This window comes from Lepisosteus platostomus, chromosome 7 (assembly GCF_059453375.1).
Source record: "Lepisosteus platostomus isolate fLepPlt1 chromosome 7, fLepPlt1.hap1, whole genome shotgun sequence".
NCBI classification, from domain to species: Eukaryota; Metazoa; Chordata; class Actinopteri; order Semionotiformes; family Lepisosteidae; genus Lepisosteus; species Lepisosteus platostomus.
The window spans coordinates 63,700,276-63,720,275 of NC_142617.1; the positions used below are offsets into that span (position 1 = coordinate 63,700,276).

At 42.0% G+C, this 20,000-nt stretch overlaps 3 protein-coding genes and 2 non-coding genes across 8 annotated transcripts in view; 1 reads left to right on the top strand and 4 right to left on the bottom strand.

The window, feature by feature from the left end:
* Window positions 1-11: 11 nt before the first annotated feature.
* LOC148659465 (sperm axonemal maintenance protein CFAP97D1) lies at window positions 12-6,803 on the top strand. Its single transcript, XM_088641737.1, has 5 exons — window positions 12-820; window positions 2,118-2,198; window positions 2,886-3,004; window positions 4,762-4,945; window positions 5,712-6,803. Exons 1-5 carry the CDS (start codon window positions 728-730, stop codon window positions 5,820-5,822), a joined length of 588 nt encoding a protein of 195 aa, XP_088497863.1. The 5' UTR covers window positions 12-727; the 3' UTR covers window positions 5,823-6,803.
* On the bottom strand, window positions 6,759-11,236 carry LOC148659466 (small ribosomal subunit protein eS17). Its single transcript, XM_088641738.1, has 5 exons — window positions 11,122-11,236; window positions 10,181-10,332; window positions 8,667-8,772; window positions 7,586-7,651; window positions 6,759-6,890 (listed from the first exon to the last, which is right to left on the bottom strand). The coding sequence occupies exons 1-5, from the start codon at window positions 11,122-11,124 to the stop codon at window positions 6,810-6,812; spliced, it is 408 nt and encodes a 135-aa protein (XP_088497864.1). The 5' UTR covers window positions 11,125-11,236; the 3' UTR covers window positions 6,759-6,809.
* LOC148659467 (small nucleolar RNA SNORA71) lies at window positions 7,944-8,071 on the bottom strand. Its single transcript, XR_015940601.1, has one exon. It is a non-coding gene; the product is annotated as a small nucleolar RNA SNORA71 (small nucleolar RNA).
* On the bottom strand, window positions 9,012-9,139 carry LOC148659468 (small nucleolar RNA SNORA71). The gene has a single exon (XR_015940600.1). It is a non-coding gene; the product is annotated as a small nucleolar RNA SNORA71 (small nucleolar RNA).
* Window positions 11,237-12,682: 1,446 nt separating the features above from the next.
* The window catches only part of csnk1g1 (casein kinase 1, gamma 1), a 66,073-nt gene continuing 58,755 nt past the window's right edge, over window positions 12,683-20,000 (bottom strand). For all 4 annotated transcript variants that reach the window (XM_088641735.1, XM_088641733.1, XM_088641736.1 and 1 more), the window contains one exon: window positions 12,683-18,898. In XM_088641735.1, the coding sequence (XP_088497861.1) occupies window positions 18,844-18,898 (55 nt within the window). In that variant the 3' untranslated portion in view covers window positions 12,683-18,843. The remainder of the gene's footprint in view (window positions 18,899-20,000) is intronic.

Consider the following 20,000-nt stretch of genomic DNA (forward strand, 5'->3'; position numbering starts at 1 on the left):
AGACAGCGTCATGGTAACAGCTATTCAGATCCGGTGTACACACTGGCTTCAGGCAGCTTTGGGAAGCTACCTGCATCGTTAAGCCTCCTGGTGGGAGGCCGATGCATTCTCATTAGTATCTCCTGGGTAGAAGTCTTATACAGTATCAGTGACCTCTGTGATGAGTTAATGGAGCTGTCTGAAAAGGTGACTATCCTTCACAGGCTGTGAAAACTGCCCTTACAATCCCAAGTGATATGCCAAAATAATTCAAGTAGGTAGCTGGGTCAGCATGTGTAGGCTGCAAAGGAACAGGTTAGGTCTATTCCATGCAGAAAGAGAAGAAAGGAAACAACGTTTTGACTGTGGAGCCTTCTTCTGGTGTGAGCCAAAATAATTGTCATGTATACTTTGTAGGCTTCTGTCTTAGGAAAAGAAATAGGCAGACAGGGTTCAAATATGTATGACTCACTTTGCCCAAGAAATGTCTGTTGTCGTAGTACCCAAAAAACCTTCACATGTTAACAAATTATTTCAGATGATGCGGTAACCACAAAAATATTAATATAAAAGTCTAAAATGGCATGGTTAAAACAAGCTCAAGCAGAGAACGAACAGTGCTAAGTTTTATAAGGTGTATTGTAGGACCCAGGGCAGAGAGCAGGGGGAGGGCCATGTGGTGTGTAGGTTCAGGTTATACAGGAGCTTCTGAATAGCAGTGCACCACAGAGCACAAGCACATTCAGACATGCACAGATCATACCAGCCCCTTCAGCCTTCAACTAACAAATACCTGCAGAAGAAATGGGACCAAGCCAGGTACAACGAGCACAGGACAAAGGTAACTTTATAGGATATTGGTTAAGCATTGTTGATAGCAAATCAATGAAATGGATGTAAGTAGTTTAAGTCCATATTATTTCAGTATAATTAAAACTTGCAGTCATATAGAAATTAATATTTGGAAATACTGATCTTATTGTGCGTTTAAGACAAATGTCAAAATGATTGTTAGAAAATCGAGAAGGAGATGACTCTCAAACCTTCCACACAAAACCTTTTTGCAAGGTTGGCAATTTCTGATAAGAGAAGGATGACTGTAAAGGCCAAGCAGCAAAAGAAGCAAGTAGATTTCAAATTTCCTTTTAGTACATGGAGTAAATTGTCTCATTTGTATAAGACGATATTTTGAGGAGTCTGTCTTATGTATTTATCTAACATTGCAAGCGTGCATGCTGTCTTAATGGTCGAATGATTTTTCCTCTAGTGGAGCCTGACTGTCATTTGATTTCAAGCCAGACACTTCATAACATAACATTCAAATGGCCAAATATATCAGATATTTACCAGACCAAGTACCTTTCTGAAACCGCTTTATAGTCTTATCTATACTATATCTACATCTTATATTGTGATGACTTGTAGAAGGAGATTTACTGATGCATCATCGTATCCCAAACAGAATGATGATCCCATGTAACCTGGGTATTTTCCCATTTCATAATTTTCATTACTTCAAGGGTGTTAAGAATAATTTGTTCTCTACATAGGAACATTCCTTTTCAAAAGCCTTGAAGCACGATAACTCAACGCATTGTGTCTATGGAAATAAATGCTGAAAAATACCTCCTTAGCACGAGATGTACAATTTAACTACGGCCCCAGTTATGTCATGAATCGTAAGCCCAGGCTGTCAAGGACAAACTTTCACTGAGAGACACAACAAACAACAAACCTGACAACATGGTCAGTAAATGACCTCCCAGGCTCTGAGAGTACAATGGCCACGTTCGTGTGTGTCAATAAATTGTCACAATTGAGTTTTCCTGAAATAAACAATACCTGTCCTGCTTTTCCATGTGGTGTAATATGTACAAAGAAGTTTTTTCAAATGAAGTACAGAAAAGTATAAAATTACATTGAATGAAATCGAGGATGAAATGTTATTTTTTACTTCCCAGATTCTTTGGGATGTTTCTGAAGTTTGAGGATGTTATCTACAGCATTTGTTGCACAAGGCTATTGATGCAATCTCATTTAAAGGTTTTATACAATGCACACATTTTCACGTACCTGAAATACTCTGTCTACCAGTGACACACTGTATGTCACTGTATGACACATAAATATTTCCTTAGGTTCACACAGCCAGGCCAGTAGTGGACACCAAGGGCCCCACAACGCCTGCCCATCTACAGGTGAAGCTGAAAAAACTGCAGGTCAGTAACTCTTCACAGGAGATACAGTACAGTACGTGTTTTTCTTAAAATGAGATATTCCAAAGAAACTGTAGATGACTAATGGTGTCCGTGGCACTATACCTGGTCATCTCTTTTATCAACAGGTATAGTATAAGCTGAAGAAATAGTATTTCTGGGCAAAATCTAAAGGAAACAGTTCTCCCTTTAACCTTCCTAAATAGACCAGCTCCAGTGCTATGAAGGGGTTGTCCTGGCATAATGTTCACTCCTCTCCCTGTCAAGCTCCGGCACATTATTTGTATGATCAAAAGGGATTTTTTTTCTGCTGTAAACATAGCCATTCCAAACAGAAGCGTTTGAATGGTGCTTAATACCATGTCTGAAGGAACATGCTGAAATGATTAATACATAGACTACATGATGAATACTTTATTAGTTTAGCTGCAGATGTGAGATGAACAGAACAGTGGATGTGCGTTGAAAAAAAAACGTATAGGACCTTTTGTGCATTGGAAGTATTATTTTGTATGGGGTAAAATGTCTAATGATCAAGATGGAGATAAAGACGTCTGAAAAAGCCCAGAATGTGCATTTTGAATCTGTGTTTCAATTCAGTGCAGCCTGTTATCCCCTTCCTTGAAAGCATTAGATGAATTCAGATCCACAAAGTTTATTTGTAGGTGTCCATCTCTCCTTGTGAACCAGCTCGAGGAGGAACGTTTGGCCACCATTGAGAGGGACAATCAGATCCTATCATCCAAGCTGTCGGATATCATGAGGTCAAAGGGCTGGGTTGACCACAGGAATAACTTCACAGAGAGAAGGTGAGACATAGCATCTGTAATTGCAAAGGGGAACATACTCATTCTACAGAGCAGCAGCCCCACACAAGCAATAACAATCCAAAATCTACTGCTTTACTGTCAGCACTGCTCCTGAATAACTTTCTTTTTCACATGTGGCCTTTCAATCTGGTATTTCACACACAGTCAAAATGCTTTGCCCCTTGGCATGTACTCATTTGGAACTCAATACCTCCTCTGTGTTTAAAAATGAAAATCATAGTCTTTCGAAACCATCAAGGCTTCTATCTGTTATTTACATATCCTTACATTTAAATACTTCAGTCATATTTAACAACCTCATTAAAATGTATGAGCTGCCCTGATTCATATACACACCACTATACATTTACATATACATACCACTGTATTTATCAGGGTACGAAAGTGATGATTGCAGAATTTAAATATATAAGACTACAATTTTAGCATATTTCCCCTAAGACTTGTAACCTGAAACATCCAATCCCATTAAATTAATTTAGGAAAGTGGAAAAGAAAATAAGGAGAGAAATCAAACCCATTCTCTGTGGCCTTTGGTACTTCATTAGCAGCATCTCTGTAATAAGCAATGTGAAGCAAAGACATGTTTTCAGTATCCACGTATTTTTGTTTGGTACAGCATGTGGACAAAGAAGCCAGCCTCCATATCTGGTTACTGTTTGTACTTGTATCTAAGTGTCATTGCATGATCACAGCTAATTACTCACTGTTCTTGAATCATTTACCTCCCCTGTAAGTTACATGCTTCCTCTTGAATTATTGAAGGGCATTTTTGAATATCTAAAAGGTCAGAGAAATCTTTGAGATCTTTCAGGATATGTAGCTCACAGATACCCCTACAAAACCAGCCAATCACACACAGTAGGGCTCTTTATATCTGGCCAGTAGCAATTCCTACAGCAAACTCTTCCTTAGCAACAGGTAAACCACTGACGTACTAAATTCAGTGGGGTAATTTGTGGTCAGCCACTGTAACAAATGGAAAGAATGCAAAGAGTCTGTGCCCAGATGACACACTTTTCTGGAATAACTGCAAATTGAATTGGCCCCAGAAACAATTACACTTTTGCTCCTCTCAATTCACATACTGACATATATTTTTTTAAATATGCAGTTTTCATTTTAAATATTCATAAAACCCTGTACAAAAATGAAGAACAGAGGAACTATTCTGTTTAAGGCATTTTTTAATCTAAACTGTGCACACTTTTTGTTGTGTCAGCTTTAAACTGACATGATCAGGAGGCCAATTAATGCATTTTTAACATTTCTAATTTGAATTGACGCAGAGGATTATCCAGAAGAAGGGAGATTTGTAGTGTTGGTTCTGGAAACGTGTTCCTTAAATTTCATCAGGTTCCGAGATCAGTTTCCCAAAATAAGTTCAGAAGCCTCTTGTCCCAGAGGTGATTTATCTGCATTATTCAAGATATCACTTCTAATGTCTATAACTGAATTATAGTATTTCTATGCTTATTAAATATTGCAACAAAGGAATAAGGGTTTCCTGCTAGAATATTTACAGAATCAAATCAGCATCTTATTACAGTGCTGTGCTGACAGCATCATGCTGCCACTTTACTTTTAAAGCTTTTGTCCCAGCCCAGCCCTTCATTTACTCTTGCTGCACAATGTGCAATTGCATGTAATACCTTGCAATTCTGATCATATCACAACTTTAAGTGAGTCCTGGAACAGCGAGGTGGAAATATTTTTTTCCTCACCTTGGGACACAGCCTGAACGCAGAGAAGAGGCGCTTGGAGTTGCTGCAGGTGACCCAGGAGAATCGGGCTCTCCTGGAGCGCATTACAGCACGCAAGTCCGAGTCCTGGCGTCAGCGCTGGGAGGAAGACTGGGAGAGGACAGAGAGGCTGCGCGATGACATCGCTCGCTACCCTCGCGGAGTCACCAGCCAGCAGGTACCCCACTTAACACGGAGCCCCGTCGCAAGCGAAACCTTTTAGCAAGGACAGAGCTGGGTTTGTAAAAAAGCCCAGTAGCTGAGAAATCAGATTCTCTAATACATGCCTCAAGATTTCCACATTACAGTTTGCACCTCACATTTTTGTCATCGTTTAAGATGATGAATGCATCAGCTCTGTCTTGTGTTCAGGTGTAGATGCGCCACAGCTGTGCAGCTCTAAGAGCTACTTAAGGTTAAAAAATCCCGTTGGAATAGAACAAGCTCTTCAACCAGCGCATGCATCAATTGCTCACTTACTGTGCTTATTAGGGAAAGACAGAATGGCTCAGAAGTGCCCCACAGGGAGAGACACAGGTGTTAATAGCTTGGAAGATTCTCTCTGTGAAAATACACTTGCATTTAATTGCATGTTTTCAGTGAAAGTGTGATTTTTCTTTCATTTCCATTTTTCACCTGTGGGCATCACTGGTTTCCTGAGCAGCGCAGCCCAGACCAGTCAGAAATTCACATTTTAAAATCCTCATGATGAACCTGAATGAACCGTGATGAAGCTAATACACGCCACATGTCTTTAAAAGTAGTAAAGATCCCTTGTATGCTACATACTCATGTATCAAAAGGCCCCATTTTCAGTCCTGGCACTCACTCTGCCACAGATGGTCTGCTAACACCACTTGTTGAGCATTTTAATAAAAACCAAAACAATGCTTAAGACGTTCAACCGTGGAACAGTAAAAGTGACTTTTATTCCCTTCCTATAGAAAAACAAAAGGAACATTAAGCTTCAGGGAAGTCAGGAGATGAGCAGAGAGCCTGGACCAAGTGAACAGTCCACAGAAACACACAGCGAACAAGGACAAGGAGAGCAATAGCCAAAAGCCTTTTATACAGTAGGTTGTGCCGAAAGCTCAGATTTCTAAATCCTGTGAATGCTTTGAACATGTATGAGAAACAAACCGGATACTGATGTTAACTGTACATAAGGTTATGATAAAAAGTACTGTGCTTCTGTCAAATGGAAGGTGATGTATACTGTAACTCTTTCCCATTCAAATGACAGAAGCCCATCCAGTTGATTCATGGAAAAATCCAAGGTGAGCTTCAACATTTAATCAGCATCTTCCTACATTTCCACAAACCTTTTGTGCCTCTAGTTTTGTTAATTTTCCCTTTACGCCCTCCAATTCATATTTTACTGTCGATTGTGAAAAGTCAACTTGATTGACTTTGTCATACTCCATCATGAGACTAATAAGGTGCAGGGCACTCCTTTGAACCCAGGAATACACTCTACAACCTTACATGTAACACATCAAATACCCTTTATACAGAAACTAGACCTGAAATTGCTACAGCAAAGTACTGAATGAGCATGTACAGAAACGTGAATGAGGGGGGGAAAACTAAGTCTTTTGAATAAATGCTAATGGACAATCCAATTCATTTGACAACCTTAAATGTCTCGAATTGTTCCGTTTCTTGGATTTGATTAAATGTTGCATTGAAACATCAGTTAAGTGTCCTGCAGGAAGTGTTCAAAAGGGAAACGAGCAATAAAAAAAGAACATGGATAACTGCAACGTTTGAGCCCCTCTATACATAGCTAAGATACTATTATAAGCACTTTCATACCCATTCTAGGACCACAGTGTTGTGTACTAAGAATGCATGTGAAGCACAAATGATTGTGCAAGTATCATCAAAACGGTAATCTCCAACATTAAACCAAGTGTACCAGGATACAAGCCCATGTCACTTCAGTACAAATGTAACCAAACCACAGCAAATCAAGGAAAACACACCACTGCTTCTTGTTTTGTTTTTCTCTTTATTGAGATCGATATATTACAAAGGTTTGTCTAGACTGCTCCTCGGGGGGTTTTGAAGTTCATTCCGACCGTTGGCTGGGTGACCTGCAGGTTGGACAGGCTGCCGAAGTCCTGGAAACAGAAGCAGGAAGTGAGAACAGATCAGGACACACTACATGCCCACCAGCAGGACACTGCAGACCACAGACAGTAAATGAGGGCAAAAGTTACAATATTTATAAAATAATTGGTACATCTTTTCATAACTACCACAAGTATCATGTATTGGATATTTTTCAGGGATATCCTGAAACAGTTTACAAGTGCTCAGTCTACACAATGGAATTATGCATTGAGGGGTTTCAGAATTAACACTATAAATTAATCTTATGCTCAAAATACTACAAATGGATATGAAACTGGTAGAACTGCCTCACACCATTTGAGCAATTCAGTAAAATCTAATTTTCAACCCTGACAGAGACAGGGCTCCCAAGTACTTGGATCTAATTTCCCATTTCTTTTTCTCCTTCAGTATGAATCAACATTTCCAATACCAAGGTTCAAGCCAGTTCTTTCTTACGTACATTTGACTTAAAAGTACAGGTATAGTTCAGAATCAAGTCACTAGAAGCCCCCAAATTAATGTCATAATTAAACATTTCAGCAATTTTACAAGCATTCGCTTCACATTACAGACGTCCACCTCATACAGCTTGCCGCAGGCCACATGGGTGAGGGCGAGAGGCCTGCAAGTGCGGGACTTGCGCTTTAATGCGTCTCAAAAGATACGCAGCTTTGGGTTGATTCAGAGAAAGGGGACGTACCAGCAGCTTCAGCATCTCCTTGGTATCAGGGTCCACTTCAATGATCTCCTGGTCCAAGGCAGAGACCTGGAAACAAACGCATCACTTAGATCTGAGGAGGACCAGCAGGCATCGCGATGTGTACAACAAGGTAGATGCACATAAAAGAAAACTTTTTTAAAACCTGCTGGAGTTACTCCCTAATGTGTCCTAAATAAAACCAAATTAAGAAAGTCAATAGAGTCCCATGTAAAACCACATTCTCTACAGCACCTTAATAATGTAGGGCAATATTTAAAAAAACAAACTGGTTACTGCCAGATTACACAAAAGCTAAATGTTTAACAGAGATTCTACAATGTCAGGACAATCTATCTAATGTCTGAAAGATACAGGGTTTGACAGGGACAGCGTTCCCAGCAAACACGGGAAAGACTTTCAGTTCTCTCTCCCTGTACTATCAATGACCAGGCAACAGTGCATACCACAGTCACTTTCGATACAGGGCACGGGGGCTGATGAAGACACTGCACATTGCAAACTGTTTCTAGCCACGCTATGAAGCATACACATGAAGTTTTAAACCCCACAACATGCAAATACCACAACTGCAGACCCTGGTTATCATTTGCGCAACAATCATTTTCCTTATTCCAAGCTAAATACATTAATTGCACATCACAAGAGAAACCCCTGCTAGGCAGTTTATAACAATTCTCACTCTACTGTGCATTATATTGCAGCTTATATCCACATGTACCACTTGTTTCTTCTTGTAATCTGATTTACTGCATACAATGTACTCCACAAAATCTCTTACATGAGAGAAATGACTTCCCTCACTTCGCATTAGATGTAATTGTATAAGCTGGAATGGCAGGTTAAGCAGGAAGAATCGCCAAAATACATTCTAGAGAAAGGATATCTGCAGTACCATGAACAAAAAAAAGGAAATGAACTAATCCTGTTCTAATACACTGAAAGACAACTGTTCAAACTTCACAGAATTATGCTTGGGAGTTAAAACTATTGGGTTCCAAACTGGACGACAGCTTCCCCTTCCTCTGTGTTTGTCTGTGCGGATCCAGGCAGCGACACTGACCTCAGGAACATAGTTGTCCCTCCTCTCTCTCTCTTCCTCCTGCAGTTTGATGGAGATGCCTCTGACAGGCCCCCTCTGGATTCGCTTCATCAGGTGGGTGACATACCTGCAGGAGAACCCGAAAGAAAAATCAGTCCATGCATTTGACACAATACCAGCCCAGCCACTGACAAAACCATTCTACCACCTCCAAGTATACAGCTGATAACATCGCAGGGAAAAACTGCAAGTGCCGACCTAGCAAGAGATGTCTATTTCAGTTCATGTTCTATTGTTCAGTTACTAACACATTCTACCAAGTTACCAAACACTCTGGATACTACTAAGACACGAATCAGAGACTAATGTCTGAAAGATACAGGGTTTGACAGGGACAGCGTTCCCTTCAAACACGGGAAAGACTTTCAGTTCTCTCTCCCTGTACTATCAATGACCAGGCAACAGAGCATACCACAGTCACTTTCGATACAGGGGCAAGACCTTACATTGAACAATGCAGCACAACTATGTAGGACGAGAATTTAAAAAAATACAAACTAGTTATTGCCTGAGAACACATTAAACAAAAGCTCAATGAGCACGCACAATTTCCCCTTCACAAAGGTCTTTATTCCCTTAAAGACATTATCATCTAAAAAAAACAAAGCAGACAAACATCTTTAAAATATTCTTCTTTCCCTTTTGCGCTAAATAACATAAGCCTGATGAATTCCAATCTAATCTATGTTGAAACACCCTCAAGAACTCAAAGATGCATGGCTTCACACAAAGGAGAGCTCAGGGGCTGTCCACTCCACTAAAGCCGATCTGGGTTTGAGTCTAAAGGGTTCTGACGGCAGTACTGGCAGACATGAAAGGAAATCGCAACAGGGAGCTCAGGTGTGATGCATGACTGAATAAATCCTTACGGAGATGAGACCGCTACCCCTGACGACACAACCTTGCAGACAAGACTGTTTAGAGACGGGTGAAAATGTGCTAGGTGCAGAACAGTTCCAAATGCCCTGCCTTTTCTCCTGACGGGAGAAACTCAGTCAAGCAAACACCAGTCTGGTTTGCAGTTGGCTTGCCTTCTCTTAACAGCAACCCACAGGAGGTGCATAAGAAAAAGGGGTAGAAGCATTAATTCCCAAGACAGATTTAAAAAACTTAAAATAAACAGTAACCTTAACAAGATCCTGTAGGGTGTCCAAAGGGTAACTTATTTATATATATAAAAAAGATATTCATGACAATCTTCCAATAAATCTTTTGACACTCTCTCATTCTTGGAAAAACAGTCTAGGCAATAAGTGAGGGGTTTACTGATGAGAGTTTCAGCAAAAAAAAAACTAAAGCAGTTACTCAAAATGAATCCAACAGAATTCTATCGAAGCAAAAGCAAGCTAAAAAAATTGTGCTAGCTGTGAAATCTAATCCAAGGTGTTAGACGCAACTAAAAAGGGATTACAGACCCCTGAAGCAAACCCACCCGCGCCTCTCGCCCTCTGCTGCCCGCACAGACGTCCACTCACCCCGCGATCTTGTTGCGCAGCTTCTTGCTCGGGATGATGGCGATCTCCTCGCACACCCGCTTGTTGGTGTGGAAGTCGTTGCCCAGGCGGGTGTAGTACTTCTCGATGATGACCCGGGCGGCCTTTTTCACCGTCTTAGTCCTGACTCGTCCCTGGAGAGAAACGAGCGTTTACCTTCCAGCCCCTCGAAGGAAGCGATTCCTCTCGGACAGCGGGCTGCTCGGACATTAAGGGACTTACCTGCTAGCGTGACCGAATCACGGTCAACTATCGCAAATCACCTTAAACATTTCACTAACCGAACACGAACAGCAAGAAGTTATGTACAACGGAAAACGTACCAGCAGCAGTACTTTCTGCGGATACCGCAGAAGCATAGAAAACGTGCAATATTGTATACTTTCAACACCTCTGAAAACAACAACACTCTGTAATGGTAATAACATTGAAGATAAAATACACAATAAAAATGCACTACATATGGACATAGTTCCAATTTATGGACATATTTTATGAGTAATGATCCGGACATGTTACTGAAATCTTTACATACTACAACTAATCCAAACCGTGAGAAAGTTACGATCCTTATTGTTTTAAAGGCTTCGAAATTCAGAACTCTTTACAAGGATGTGCCATTACCGCCTTTGGATTTAATCTGTACGCTTAACAGTCTGTCTGTGCTTCAGGAAAAAATAAATTAAGAAAAAAACAGCGAACGTAATGGAGAACGGCGCTCCTTCCGAGAACAGTAATATGACAGGCATCACCTATAAAACTACACATCTTTACTTGTCAGGCTGCTTGCAGATCCCAATACACGGCTGTATCATCACATAATTGCATAAGCACCACGATTAACAACAAGAAATCCCTCTATATTTCTCAATTCTGGAGGATTGAGATCGATTTTAAAAAGAACAAAATCGCTCGGGACCCACCATGTTGGATCAGGCTGGTGGAAGAGGACAAGGCATGCCGGGAGAGGAACATTAAAGGCTCGCCGGATTCGGAAGTGAAAACTAGGTCTGGCGTTGAAACTCCCTGACGGTACATGTCGTGCTGCCCTCTAGCGGTGGAGGTACACAGGCTCCTGCCCAAAACTGAATCCGGCTGAATTCAGAGCCTTCAGTCCCAGCGCCTCATTGCCGTATACACCCAAAACTGATCTAGCCTGACAAAGAAAATAATGACTACCCGAATCTTATTGAAGTTGACGATTCTAGGACACTTGTTGCAAACGGAACTCTTAAATCCCCAGGGCTAATTCACACCTTCGATTTATCTGCTTGCTTGTTTAGACGTTTGGCTTATTTTTCGACTCTTGGGATTATAAAAATACCTCCGTTTGAAGAGCAGCTTCAGCCGTAATAACTTTAAACCGTCCCTCCTCAACCTCCCCTTATTTCTCCACCGCACTGCTATTAATTAGCCGGTGATTAAGAAAGCAGAAGAGCTGAGGCTAAGGCCACCTGCGTGAGGCAACGCAGTAGTCGCCGCCGGGAACGGGTACGAGCAGTAGCTCGAACCTCCATGGCATCGCCCCCCTTATTAAAACTGCCCGCCTAGCACCAGAACCGCTACCGCCGTCCCTTCCACTGAGCACGCGGGGTCCGAGGTCCTCGCTCGCTGTCAGCGGCTCGGCCTACGCGGGGTTCAAGGCAGCAGCCCCAGCCTGGACAGGACGGCGCGCGGAGACACAGCCCCTGTGGACGCGAGGGGACCAGAGTGTGTCCCAGGCCTGAATCCAACCCGGGGTTCAAGAGCTGCAAGACAACAGCTCTGTCAAATCAGTGAGCTGGAGACCCAAAGGCTTCTCAAGGCCGGTTTGTCACATAAGACAAGCCGAGCTCTTGCTAAAAGCAGTTCTCTGATGGCCAGTACTTAAGCATTAATAATAATAATTGCTTACACTTACATAGCGCTTTTCTGGACACTCCACTAAAAGCGCTTTACAGGTAATGGGGATCCCCTCCACCACCACCAGTGTGCAGCCCCACCTGGATGATTAAGCATTGTCTGATTAAACCTGTCCCCTTGCCACTGAAACTCTTATTTCACCTTCATGTGGACAGTGACCAGGTAATTGTATCGGGGAAAATGCACGCTAGTCAGTCTTCATAATACACTCACTTTCCGATTTTGTTGTGCAAGACAGATAAAATGTCATGCACACTTAGTAATACAGAGGAGTAGGCAGGCTCGGGAAAGTGACTAGGCTTTTAAGAAATGCAATAGCATGTTTCTTATCTTACTGGTTTCACATTTGTAACTGGCTGTGTTGTTTCCAGTGCTTACTACCCATGCTCTAAAATTTGAAGCAAAATAAACATAAGTTGAAGATTAACTTCCAGCAAAGAAATCTGAATTCAAACAGCAGCCCAAAAAACAAAACAAACAAACAAACAAACAAACAGGATATGTGAGAAGGAAAGGCTGATTTTATGATCTCTTTTCAGAATCCATACTTCGGTATTGAAAAAAGGCACACCACAACGCAGAAAAGGTTAAGAGATTTTTTTTTTATTTTACATAAAAAAGGGTGCAAACTTGAGTTTCCCTTTAAATGCGGAGGGAATAAAAAGTGTAATTTTTAAAGGTCACATGTGATGTTTCACATGACGCCCTGGAGACTAGGCATTTTAAGACAGCCATCAGGACCTTTTTCTGTAAATTAACAAAAAACAATAAGAAATGGGTCATTCACAAATGCAGCCCTTTACCAGGTTAAACCATTCAAATACATTTTTAAGTAACATTCATATTCAGCACAATAATATTCGTCATAATACAGTTTTAAGACAGTTATTTTCTCCTTAGTTTGGAAACCAGTGCCAGAAAAAAAGACAGGCCGAACCCCTGTAGTTCTGTACATTGTTTACTTCTCCTCTGCGTGAACATACAAAATAATCTGAATCAACAGGTTGTCGTTTTTTCTCTTTTAAGGAGTCCATTGATTAAAAAAAAACAACAAACATACAATGGTGAATTCTGTACAATTTACAACTAAAAAAATATTGCAGTCTTGGTTTGTAACTACCCTCACCCCACCCGGATAAGAGAGAAAGTACAGGAAAGGGACTGTTAAAAGGGCCGGAGAAACCGAAGACAAAATGAACGACCTTTACGAGATTTTGTTTTCCTGTTTTTACTGCAGCGGTCCCGGGCTTGCGCGCAATTTCACTCGCAGCCAGGAATGAAAGTGTACAAAGGCATCAACCCACGGCGAAGAATTCCTTCATGCCGCGCTGCCTCCGGCCAACCCAGGCGATGTGTTTGAGCTACACCCACGCGAAATGAAACGGTGGGCTCCGAAACTCCGAAGATGCGCTGTTGGAGCCTAGGAGGCGTGGAACAGGAGGCGTCTTTTAAAAGCACACGAAGCCTGGACTGCAGTCGCAGGAGTCTCCAGTGTCATGGCTGCCTGTCCTTAGAAGATTGCAAAACAAGGCCCTGCTTAGACATCAGTAGCTTAGATGATTAGAGAACACAGGCATGTTTCTCTTGGAAAATGACTCTTGTCGGAAACGTATTTGGCGAAGGCAGGTGGCGGAGATCAAGGGGTCGTCGTATAGTACTGGTTTTGACATCCATCTAAGCCAGCTAAAGTGAAGGTAAGCTGATGCACACTATCAATGTCCAGCCACAGCAGTACACAGGGCAGGCGGGAGGTGACAGCCCTGGATGACCTCTGGTCACATGAATTCAACACCTGGGCAGGAAATGGGCACAACCCTCTGATCGGAGGGTGAGTGGAGGACGGCCAGTGCTCACAAGTGAACCAGACTTTTCTTACCAAGCAGGGAAAAAAATAAACCCTCAGACACACCCCTTTCCAGTCTCTCTGCTTGTCACGAAGCAGTTCTGAAAAGTGAATCGAATGGTGTTCATTATACTGCAATTGACACATGTTTAAAGACAAGAACATAGTTTGATCTGGGTCAGGGCCAGAATTACCTCGGGGGCTGGCTCTGCCTACTTCTCCCTCTAAAGAGGGAATCACAGAAATTAAGAAAATTCTCAAAATCTTAACCAATAGCAGCAGCCTTAAACTTAAAAGTCAAGTGGGGCCTAAATGATTAAAAAAACACCAGCAGGCCAGCAAAACCTTTTCACATATATCCTACACGTGATGAGAGGAACATTGCGCATTACAACACGACTCACTCATTGAACCTCTTATTACTAAAGAGCATTTTGTTTGCTGCAAGCAGTTTTCTGAAGTTGTACTACACCATACTCAAAGAAACTGACGCCCCATTTCTTTTTGTATTCAAGTCGTACAGAATTAAGACTTAAGAGAAAAGGACAAAATAAGTGACAAATAAAGAAATAAAAAGGAAGAAAGCTACAATGAAAACAAATAAACCTAGTCATACAGAGCTGTGCACATGTACAGTTCGTCCTGCTTTGAACAGGACTTTGAAAATGAAAACTGAGTATGTGAAACACTTTGTGGCTGTTATGAAGAGGTACCAACATGTCTATACAGGATACTCATCCCAGCACCCCACCAGGAGGTGACTTTCACAGGCTAGCGTTTTTTCACCTATATAAATAATTACACACACACATACATATATATATATGCTAAAAATAAGGGTGTAATAAAAAGGAAGCATTTTGGTAAATTAGATTTCATGAAAACGAATCATTCTGTCCATTCCATGTTTTTTTTTGCCTAAAAACGTGGTTTAAGTCGTGCCCAGACCCACAAGATTACAGTACACAACAAGACTGGCATCTTTGATCAGGTAAACAAAAAGCAAAGAAATGTAGTGCAGTCAAATTCACCAGCTTTTGTTTGTTTCAGTTCATAAAAGCATGGCTTTTTGGATGAGCAGAAAAAAAAAGAAAAACTAAAGAATAGAAAGACTACAGTATATTATACACTTTTAAGTTCACATTAAGAATATATTGTTAAAATGTCAAGACAGCCCATGGAGTTAATGCTGGAATCCTGCGATAGAGACAGAAAAGGAAGGCAACATCGTCACTATGTACACTGAGTACTTTGCATTCATTCGAAGGCCATCCCCTGCTTTTTCTGAGAAGGAAACTTGACAAAAAAGCTCATTTCCAACAGTTGTCCCCCACCCCCACCCCCACACACCTCCCCATCCCTCCCTGTTTCACAAATTTCCTTTTGTTTCACACTACAGATTAACAAGATGAACTGAACTGTAAACTGCCCTACGTCTACACACTACAATTCCATCGACACAAAAGTGGCTTTCAACCCATCGTATGTATTAGTGGATCCACGGTAGAATTCCTGAACACAGGAAAAAAAAACAAAAAACAATGAGAACGGAACAAGGACTTTGCTCGCCAGCAGTCCCAGATGCCTCAGAATTTGGTAGAAGACTGAGTTTGGTATCATTAGCTTTTTGCCTCACTTTTCTCCTTCTCAGGCTGTTACTATATCCTGCTCCCTACCCCCGCCTCCAAGAGCCACGTTCAATGCCTGCTGTGAAATGTGTTGAATCTGAGCCTCTTTCCTCAAGCTGAACACCACTCTCCGACACTCCGTTCAGGCACTGACGGGCCTTCTGTAGAGGACAGCCTGCCATCTCTCCAGATGTGCACTGTATGAACACCCTCCAAGGGAGAATTCATGTGGGTGCCCTGGTTAAGGCATTACGAAGTGTAATTCAAAACAGGAAAGGTGGTGCATTTCAAATAGAGCACACACATATATATAAACTTCCAGAATCAACACTTCTCCTGTGATTTTAGTCAGTCCAGCTTTAACGAAGTCCTGGTCTTGCAGTACAATTCAGGTTAAAACAGCACAGCATGGAGTTATTGGTATTTCTTTTGCTGTGATGAAGAAAACATTATAAAGGCAGTTACAGACATTGCTTACAGCACAGGATTTAGTCTAGGCTGAAGTGTAAACACTGGGCTCTACAGCAGTAAGGAATATTGCACATCGAGAAGGTCCTTCGCCTGTGACATTCTGGCTTTGGAAAGCAGTCTGAAAATAAATCGGGATATGAAAGACTTCTGAAATGTCCATTTGTGAAGGAATCTGCTGAAAAGGCATTGTTACACATTGTCGCTGTTCAGGATAAGAGTTATAAACTGCTAGCTACAGTCAGAAGACAGCTGGAAATCCGTGGAAATCACTTCAAGACAGAATGACAGGGATCTTCAGGGAGAAAGCATGGAATATCCCAAACACAGGAACGGATCATTCTAGGGAAAAGAATGTATAAGTACAAACAGGCTTTGGTGGTGTAATGTACTATGCAGCTCTACTGGTCTGTAAACTGTTCCCAAGAAAAAAACATATTTTGGGAAAGAATACTTATAAAAAAATGATTGGATTAGGTTTTTTAGGCAAGTCTTAAGTAAGCACGAATGCTTCTTGTATCGTCATAATAAAAACATTGGATCCGTAGATATACATTGAAATAGGTATCTTAATTAGTTTTTTGCTACTCACAGATCTGGTGATTAAGAATCCAAAAACTGGGAGTGAAAGTACAGACAGAGAGTAAATGTTTGTCAAAAAATGAAAAGAAGAATGTTGCGGACAAGTGGCAGAGCTCTTCCAAGACTGAACCACTAGATGGCTCTCAGGGCTCTGGGTGATCTCCAGGGCCTTCAGAGGCCTCACCTTGCTTAAAACGAGCTAGGGGTGGGGTGCAGGTTCTCCTGTGACGACGAGCTATCGGATCTGTCATCAGGAAAAGGGAGCAGTCTAACAAACAATGACAGTCTAGGGCAGTAAAAAACAAAAGAACATATCCTCCTAGAAAACTATGCCCGATTATGACTATAACCTGTTTACAGGTTTCTACCATGGGCAGAAGGCAACTCTTACTCAAACACCTGTAGGGTTTCACTGCCTCTTATAAACTACACCACTATGTCTACCTAAGGTGCCAGCCAAAGTTTTTGGCTTTAAACTACTTTAGAAAAAGAGGCACACCTATTGAACTTTATAGACATTATCAGGAACCCTTTAGCCTCATAGTAACACAGCACGGAAATACGAGATCTTACAGGAGCTGTGTTATTGCACCCACGAAGCCCTTGTATCCTGCATGATGATCACAGTAGTCAGAATCAGACTGCTGTGAGGGGAGAGCGGTAGTGCTCAAAGGGTGAAATGTCACTTTACAGTCCACAGATCTACTGTCCAGTCAGCCAGTGTCTCAGACACACAGTGTGGCACAGGCAGTCAAGAAACACAGGAGCGCTGTGAAACAAGCAGTGTAGACAGTGTGCGAGAGACTGGTTCAGCTTCCAACCTCAGCCCTCAGCTAACCACTCCTCCTGGCCTCTCGCCGTCGCCATTCCCACAGAAAACAACGAACGTCTTCAGTCTGCTTCCCCTTTTGAACCCCCAACCCTCGGACGCACTCTGGGATCTGAAAATTACAGCCTTTCTAACAAGCTGAAGTAAAGTACAATATGCCCCCACTCATATTCCTTCTGTTATACACATCTCCTTAGAGATTTATATACTGTGAGGCACTCTTGCATTTTGAATGCTTCCCAGTACATTTTATACCTGAAGCGCTCTATTCCTGAACATCATATGCCTTTATGATTTGTCTCTTTCTTCTTCTGAGCAATGATGTAGTTTCTTCCATTTTCTCAGAGCTGTACACTCAAACACTCTGCACTTGCTGGATTGCACAGTCCTGGGTTTAGCTGAAGCTCTCACACAGTGTTAAAATTTTCCTTTGACCCCCATAATTTGGAAATTCTGCAGGAAGAGAAATGAACAGCTTTATCCTCGTGTCATTCTGGGGATTTGTTGAATTCCTGAATTAAAAATTGTTTGATTGCAACAGCATTTATCGAGGTTAGAGGCTTCACATCAGTGAGTTCTACCGGACACCTAAAATGAGATAAGTTCTACCTTTGATACCAAAGGCCTAAAAATGGCTGAAGGCTCTGGTTATAAGACCACCGTTTCAAAGACCACAGTACGATGAATGAACATCTAAATTGAAAACATAAAAATCAAAATAACCTCCTCAGCCATCGAGCAAAAGGAAAATGACAGCAGCCCCTGATTTCCTTAAATAGCAATACGTCCGAAAAAAAACAACAACAAAAGAAACAAGAAAGAAAACAAAGGAGACAGCAGATCACAAAGTTCTCACAGTATTTTTGCTACCCAACCTAAAAAAAAATGTCGACTTTTTTTGCATCAAGTTTCCCCCCTCCCCACAAGGACATGACCCCGCCCTGGGACACACAGAGGGGTCCTGGGATGAACCCCCTCATGCCCAAAGCGGCCATGAGGCAGGCAGGAACAAGCCAGGGGAGCAGAGGTCCCATGTTAAGTCCCTTCCGTCAGAACTGCAGCAGACGAGCTGGCACCCGCACCGCCAGCGACACCCACAAAAACCCAAGCGGTTGTCGAGAGCTGGCGCTTTCCGCTGGAAACGCGAGACAAAGGAAAGAGCGAGTTAAGAAGTGCAGTCCCGCCTGAGTGTGCTGGCGCTCCTCTAACCCAGCAGAGGGGACAGAAGTGAAGGGACGAGTCATCCGTTCTGAAGCGTTGAAAAAAAGATTTCCCGTCGGGGGACGAGAACAATCGACTGTGCAAGCTGCTGGGACACGAGTCTCCCTGGAGGCGGTTTTAAGAACTTTCTGTTGTCTTCCTCGCTCTCCTTTCGTTTTTTTTCCATTTCGAATTATTTGTGCCGCGGCGTGTTCTTCTTCCGTTTCCTCTTGAAGAAGCAGCAGCACCTGAGGAAGGACGTACAGGCCTGTTAGTACATCGGCGCCCCATAACGAGCCTGTAAAACCAGACCGGCTCAAAGTCAAAGACCTGCGAAACAGCAGCAGCGCAGGAGTCTGGACGTTTTCAATGGCCCGATATCTACTGGACTTGAACAGTATGGAAAGCGCATCAATTCAGACTGTACTGCATGTCATTCATTGCTCACCACTTCAAATACCGTGGGCCATGCAATGATGTAGTGACTCAGCTGCCGAAGGGCATGGTGGGGCATTACCACCTATACATTTTGTAAATATGATTTTATATTTATGCTTTATCAACTAACTGCCAAAAACAGGAGAGGGGAAGACAGTCAAAGTTTTTTTTAATCAAATACAGGGTTTTAAAACATCAGTTTCTTCATTCAAAAGGCCATGTGAGGTTTACAATAGTGCCCAAATTATTTAGCATTAAAGTTCACTAAGTAGTTGCCAAAATCATGCCAAACAAAAAGGGTATGTGGTATGAGGACAGAGAATAGAAGGCTTCCATCTCATCAGCTACATTTCTGTGCAAGATGAGGTCATTTTGAAGAGGTGTTTTCTTCAGTTTTACCCATCTCCTATGACATGCTGTATACTCTAATGATGTGATATCAGACTAGAAGCAATCTGAAACTCATGTTTGAAGAGGAAAGTAGCATTCCAACGACAAAACCCACGACTCTGCAATACACAAGTAACCCTGCACCTTACCTACAGTGATACATCAGGCTTTCATAATCACAATTCTCTCTGTGCTCTCTACTGAAAGTAAGATGGTTCATCAAAGCTTTTTGCCTGTTAAATTAATCTTCGGGCCCACAAACCCCCCCAAAATACAGAAAAATTATGTCTAGGGTCCCGAAACATTTTCACCCAAAAGAAACGTAGTCTGCCTTTCAACATAATTAGCCTCTGCAGGCATCTACCCAAAGCTTGCTTCTTAAAGATCATTAATCACCTTCAAATGCTGCTCCAGAAACACCACAATCCCACAATTCCTGGAAAAGAACACTAAGATCCCTCCACAGATGTCCTAGTGTGAAGTACTTGCCTTAGTGGCCTTCCTCCAACATAAGAGGACTAA

Excerpts from the sequence above, each read along its gene's own strand:
- LOC148659466 (XM_088641738.1), bottom strand. Across the intron at positions 8,773-10,180 it reads CTGCGCAACAAGATCGCGGG|GTATGTCACCCACCTGATGA; the intron begins GTGAGTGGACGT and ends GTTCTCCTGCAG. Across the intron at positions 6,891-7,585 it reads AGGAGATGCTGAAGCTGCTG|GACTTCGGCAGCCTGTCCAA; the intron begins GTACGTCCCCTT and ends TTCTGTTTCCAG.
- LOC148659465 (XM_088641737.1), top strand. The coding sequence starts at position 728 with ATGCACAGATCATACCAGCCCCTTCAGCCTTCAACTAACAAATACCTG. Across the intron at positions 2,199-2,885 it reads TGAAGCTGAAAAAACTGCAG|CTCGAGGAGGAACGTTTGGC; the intron begins GTCAGTAACTCT and ends CTTGTGAACCAG. Across the intron at positions 3,005-4,761 it reads AATAACTTCACAGAGAGAAG|CCTGAACGCAGAGAAGAGGC; the intron begins GTGAGACATAGC and ends CTTGGGACACAG.